Raw genomic sequence first — 6,627 nt, forward strand, 5'->3', positions numbered from 1 at the left:
AGCTACAGAAACCTCTTCAATATTTTCATACTTGTTCAACTAGTTTTAAAAGCACATTTTAATCCCAATGGGCGAGATGGACCAGATGGTTTAGAAGTTTCAAGATTTATGCAATTCATATAGATTTGACTTAACAAATCAGGCCTTAGAATGTTCTGTCTTAAATGAAGTCTGTTTAAGGCCAAATAAATAATAGGTAAGTAAAAAATATATCTTTCTTGCCGATCTGCTTGAGAAATTCCTTACAAATATTTAGCTTGGCTATACTATACTCTTAGAGCCAGGTAAACACTTTAATGCATAAATTTTAACAAGATCTGATCTGCTTTGAAAGTCATTAATCCAAAAGTAACATTTGGGCTCCAAGCATCTTTTAACTTTAGAATCGAGATGATTCGAGACAACTTCATGATGATACATGGAAAACCATACAACACAGGTACTATTTTAAACAAATTAACACAACTTACATATAGGCTAAAGCATGATTGCACCTACTCACTGAAATGTTGTCAAAAAAATCATTCCCAGACAGATCATAAAAATGAAAAACATGAAATAGATTAATGTTAGATGGCCACTATTGCATATTATCATGTAATTGCCTACAAGAAGAAACAGCCAGAAGGGTAATCCGAAGACCCTAAGAGAAGCAGATCTTTCAAATTAGCAAGATGAAAATGTGAAGACTTCTTTGGTATCTGGAAAGTTTGATCATAGTTGGTGCCACCTTACAACTAATTAGATAGAACATCAGTGTTGTCATGCCGCTGTTTGTCTTGTAAAATGACCAGCATTATGCATGTGTGATACTACTGAGTGAGGAAATTTTCATCATTACTCATTAATAAGTGGATATATAGATAAATGCACAATAACTACTTTTCCCTGGTGTTCTTAGAGAATTGAAAGCAGTAGCCATTACGATGGAAAAGAAAATACGTGGGTTAGTGAAGGCTTGAACCAGAAACAGAATCATTATGGAGGCTTCAACCAGTAACACAATCCCCTAGTCTTAAGAAACTGGGTAAGAAGCCATCAAGCTAGTAAGCACAATCTTTGACTCTAAAATAACCCTGTCCAGCATTATAAGCACAAGCATAAATGTACCAGATAAAATCAACTGCTAATAACTTTGACTTCCAGTAAATTAATTGTAAAAGAGACATAAATCACTCCACAATGCCCTGTGTTCCAGACAGACATATTGATCTCTATTGGGACCATTGTGGAGAAATAAAGACGTATAATATTTGACAGAGAAGATAAAAATGTTTTCTGGTATGTTTCTTTCTAGGTTAACATTCATCTTAATAGATTTTTTCACAACAAAGCCATAATCAACTAAGCATTATAATTGTAAAGATATCGCTTGCATTATAATCAACTTATGCCAAAAAATGAACTTACCCTCATTAATGTGAGAAGTACAGACTTCAAATGCAATAATAAATAGAATAAACAACTAGCAGCACGCTATGCAACTATTTCTGTAGACTCTTCCATAGTAGAAACCATTCAGAGTTTATCTCGATCATTATATATTTCACAATCTGCAGGCAGATCAAACATGTAACCATGAATCCATAAACCAGGTGAACAAAAACAATAAACAAGAAAATGCAATTAAAAAGGTTAAACATTGTTTTTAGGAATGAATAATAAATAATACATATACGAACATAGTAATAGTCCTTTTACATGTCAAGCAATCCCAAACTGCCATGGATTGTCAGTTTGCTCACTTTTTCATAAAGAATGATATTCATTAAAGCTTTTTGATTGAAACCACATTACATAACCACCTCTGACTTAAAACCAAAATCTTAAAGAGAATATAAGTTTATTGGTCTGTGTCCTTTGTTCACTGCTAACTTACACATTTGGATTCCCAATACATTTCCATTTCCATACACAAAAAGACCAAAGGTAAACATTTTCCCCAAAAGCATGTTTAATCTTGACTAAAATGAGTAAGCAAAAGTGTGTGAACTAATGAATATCCAAACATAAAAATTAAAATGATTAAAAGTGGAAAATAAAATGAAATGAAACCTCTTTCAGATTTGTTGAGTAATCTTGACCCTCTTGTTAGACCCAAACGCCCTCCCAATGGAATCAACGATCCTCCGCTGTGAATCCACAATCATCTGGATCCGCTTCTTCTCCATCTCCAACCTACACCTTTCAGTTTCCTTCATCATTTCCATCTTCAAACTCTCCATTCCAATAAACCTCTCAGCGAAAGCCCTAATCTCCGCCGGCAACGCCAAAACATAGTCGTCGCGATCGTCATCGTCGTCTTCGTCTCGTTCTTCTTCCGCACGCTCCCTCAAAAACCCTCTTTCACCGCTTTTCATTCTCACGGGCCTCTCGCCGAGAATACAGTTAATACTCTTCGACTTCACAAAGCTCTCATCGCCATCATTGCCGTTCCGATAAGTGCCATCGTCGTCGGGATCTGAATCGGTGTCGTTTTGGAACGGGGCGAGGGCGGAGATGGGGAGGGGGCCGCATTCGAGGTCCTCCATGAGAGCGTTGTACTGCCAGGCGGCGGGACGGAGCGTGGCGGCGACGTGTTTCTTTTCGGCGCGGTGGCGCTGGCGGAGCTTCTCCATCTTGTGGCGGCACTGGAGGGCGGACTTGGCGGGGTACGCGAGGTCGTAGCCGCAGCGGGCGGCTACGATCACGGCGACCTCCTCCCACTGGTTGTGGCGGAGTGGGCCGCGCTTGAGCGCGTACCACTTCTCCTGGTAGGCGCGGATGAGGTGGACAGTTTCTTGGTGGGTCCAGGGGATGGGTTGAGGCTTCTTGGTCGGCGAAGCGGCGTCGTTTGGGGTGGCCATGATGAGAGAGGGTGTGGTGTGGGGTGGTGTGTGTGGTGGGTGTTTTGGGTTTATAAAGGTTGTTATTATTGGAGTGGGTGTGAGAAATTGGAGTGGTGGGTGTAAGGAAAGGTGTTGGTGGGTTTGGTTGACATTTGGTGGCGGCGGTTGGAGTGGAAGGGTGGGTTGGGGTGGTGACGGTGGATAGTCATTCCATCCATCATATTCTTCACCATGGACACATGCTGCTGTGGTAAAAGATGCTACACCCCATATTACATTTATGCTTTAAATTTAAATATTTTATTATGTGATATAAATTTTGTAATTTTGTGTAGTTCCTGTTAATTAATTTGGCTGTTTTATCATCTCACATATTTCTTGGAGAGATTTCGTTACAAAGTATCCTACACAGTGTCCAATTATTAATCAAAAATTGCCAACACATAAAAAAGCACTCAGGAGATTTTCCTATTGTATGTAGTGAGAGACTACAAATTGTATCATATGAACAACATTGATTATCCAATAGAATGAGATGAAGAACAATAATATTAGGAAGTATTATAATTAAAGGCTTGAGTTCGAGAGATTGATTTTAACTAATCATATAGAATATATTATTTACTAAATCTTTTAAGTAAGATATTAATATAACCATCAATAAAATATATATATATATATATATATATATATATATATATATATATATATATATATATATATACATATATATATATATACATATATATATATATACATATACATATATATATATATATATACATATATATATATATTATATGGTTGAAGATCTCTAGACTCTAATTATAATTTTTATTGAGTTATTTAAGATAATGATATGATAATGTTTATTGGATACCTCTATCGGATAGTATGTAGTCAATAAGATAACTATTAGATACTTTATGAATAGATCATTTAGTTAGACATTGAATATCGGGTACTAAGTACTATTTAGTACTAAAGAGTGTATTTATTTTGATAACAACTTTGTTCAGTAAGTTAGAGTATCATCTACTAGTATTTCCTTATGTATGTCGGAAACATTTTCGAATGGGATAACTTAGCTAAAAATAGGTTCAGTTTCTTATAGCTAAGTTGGTCCATTGGACCTCTAGGTCATCCAATGGGCCTAGAACTGTGGCCCATTCGAATGGGGTCTATGGTCAACAAGGTACTCTTATAAATATTATTTTTATCGTACTTTGACTTTAATTTTTCGCATTAATCCAAATTTGACCAGAACCTTTGACCAAGTACAAACCTAAGCATCAGAGGATCTTTTGTAAGCACACCACCATCCAGTAGAGGACGAAGGAAGCTTGGAGGACGACGGTAGTGAAAAGTTTGTGGTCTACAAGGAGACTTTGTAGGGTACATTCTGTTTCACAAGAAAAATTGGCAACCACTATGGGACTGACAGGTATTTTGTGAAGAGAAGTTAGCTATGTCAAGAAGCGAAGTTTCAAGTATGGTTTCCATAAGAGTAAGAGCTAGTAGAGAAGTCGATCCCTCTACGGTTGATATGGCTGTGATCCTGAAAAACCAAGCAAGGATGCAATAGGAATTTGTAGATTTTCGTAAGAGAAACTGATGACTTAGGGCCCAAGCATTGGTCCTATCAAAATGAGAATAACACAGCAAAGGAACAACGAAGATCAATGGAGGTAGTTGCTCATTGTAACACCCCGATCTAGGTGTTACTATTCATTTGCTTAAAACATTCGCTAATTTTTTTTTGCCAACCATAAGTTTCAAAACCAACAAAAGCATAGTATCTTTATTACAACACAAGTCTTTGAAAGATAAAATTACACATCATTCAATGGTATTATTCAAGATATAAAATCTTTTAGAAAATTCCCCAAGGGCTCTTTCTCCGCATGTCTCACATCTCTTAAGCAAGTCCAAAATCATCAGTAAATTCATCTGTAATATTGCCAACTCCGTCTAACACCACAAATTATACGATCATCATGTCACATGCACAAACAAGCAAGGGTGAGCTAACAAAGAAATTGAAGCATAAAATACAAATATCATTACAACATGCACTCAAACCATTCACACTATCAATTTTAATCCAACCAACAATCATAACTTCACATATAATTACAAAGGGTAAGAGTAAACTCCCATCACTTTATTCAAGAGCTTCCCTAAGCAGATAACTAATACCATACCAATATATGGTGTCATTTCCCATCACTCTTATAACGAGCTTCCCCGGACAAGTACGTAGTGTCACCTTCCATCACTCTAATCAAGAGCTTTCCCGGGCAGATACACATTACCACACCAATACACAATGTCAATTCCCACCACTCATCTAGGGAGATTCACTAGGCAAGTACACAACGCCACTCCCCACCACTTTATCCAAGAGTTAGTGCAACTATCACTCCCCACCACTCTTCTAGAGAGCTTCCCTGACAAGTACATAAGATACTATTGTCCGTCACTCTTACAACGAGCTTCTCCGAACCAGTATACAAAACCTCATTCATAACTCGACCAATACACATACTCATCATATAGATATATCTATTACATTCACATCATACTCTATCATAATTCCAGCAATCAACATAATAACATATCATACAGAATCATTCCTCACTAACAACTGAGAAGACATAACACTCCTATTATCCTGTTACTAATCACAACAACATTAATCCATCAAATCCATACACATAGTTTCACTCATGATTGTCATCTCTAACCATTATCATGTTTATTTAGGTTAACAACCCTTCCATTTATTGTTAACTACCACCACATGTAACTCATATATGCATTTAACACTATAAGAAAGCACATCATACCATTTTTGCCATCAAAATCGTAAAACGTTTGGTGATAATTGATTATATGCATTGGTAATCGATTATGATTGCATGATAATCGATTATTGCCTCATATAATAAATTATTATTCGTCCATAATCGATTATTCTCTCAAATAATTGATTATTTTAGTGGCGAATGCTCAAAACATGGTTCAAACATCAAATAACCTTTAAATTCAATCTCTTTCGAAAATACTTTTAATTTAGCTTCATATTAATCCAAGATAATCATCTAAATAACATACAAGTATTCACAAAAAGCTCATTTTAATCAAAACATTAAACTCACCAAAGATCATCAACATTGGTCATGCTAAACATTCAATAGAAAATACCCAAGGTGGACAATTTTTCCAATATCCAAAAAAAGATTCACCCCTTATTCAGAAATTTACAACTCTTCATTCCAAACATGTGATTCAATAAATAATATACCAATAAAGAGGAATTAGCCCATCACTTACATATCTTTAACCTTTCACACATATGATATCGCAAGTTCATCACATGGTCATAAACTTCTCATTATACTACAAAACAATATGTTCAAGCTTATCATGTTCTCGATCCAGCATACTTATGGTTCATCATACTTAGGATTCAAAATGTATAATCCAACAAACACCAAGATTAATCTCATTATGAACCCCATACATAAACTCATCTCATATAGCAAACTAAAATAATTCCAACTAATCATAATCACATACGTCTCCAGATTTCATCACACTTAAGCCACCATAATACAGAAAAATAGTTTAGGAAGGTTATTCCCTCCATACAACCTTTCCTCAAGGTAAAGACCAAAGGAAATTAATTCTATCATACTCTATCCAATCATATGAAAATCCCTCTATGTAGATCCTTATCATGTTGATAACGGTTTAAAATACTGTTATCTGTGATGTAATTTTGATGCTAAATTCA

General features: G+C 35.8%; 1 protein-coding gene across 2 annotated transcripts; it reads right to left on the reverse strand.

The window, feature by feature from the left end:
• Window positions 1–820: 820 nt before the first annotated feature.
• LOC124843401 (Homeodomain-like superfamily protein) lies at window positions 821–3,100 on the reverse strand. 2 transcript variants are annotated; one of them, XR_015782813.1, is made up of 3 exons: window positions 2,056–3,100; window positions 1,411–1,553; window positions 821–1,076 (listed from the first exon to the last, which is right to left on the reverse strand). XR_015782813.1 is itself a non-coding variant. In XM_047320140.2 (2 exons), exon 1 carries the CDS (start codon window positions 2,844–2,846, stop codon window positions 2,061–2,063), a length of 786 nt encoding a protein of 261 aa, XP_047176096.1. In that variant the 5' UTR covers window positions 2,847–3,092; the 3' UTR covers window positions 1,352–1,553; window positions 2,056–2,060. The 2 variants fall into 2 exon arrangements, 1 of the variants encoding a protein (XP_047176096.1); XM_047320140.2 differs by lacking the exon at window positions 821–1,076 and having other exon boundaries at window positions 1,352–1,553; window positions 2,056–3,092.
• Window positions 3,101–6,627: the final 3,527 nt, after the last annotated feature.

This window comes from Vigna umbellata, chromosome 11 (genome assembly GCF_029865625.1).
Source record: "Vigna umbellata cultivar VRB3 chromosome 11, Vumbellata_1.0, whole genome shotgun sequence".
Classification (NCBI taxonomy): Eukaryota; Viridiplantae; Streptophyta; class Magnoliopsida; order Fabales; family Fabaceae; genus Vigna; species Vigna umbellata.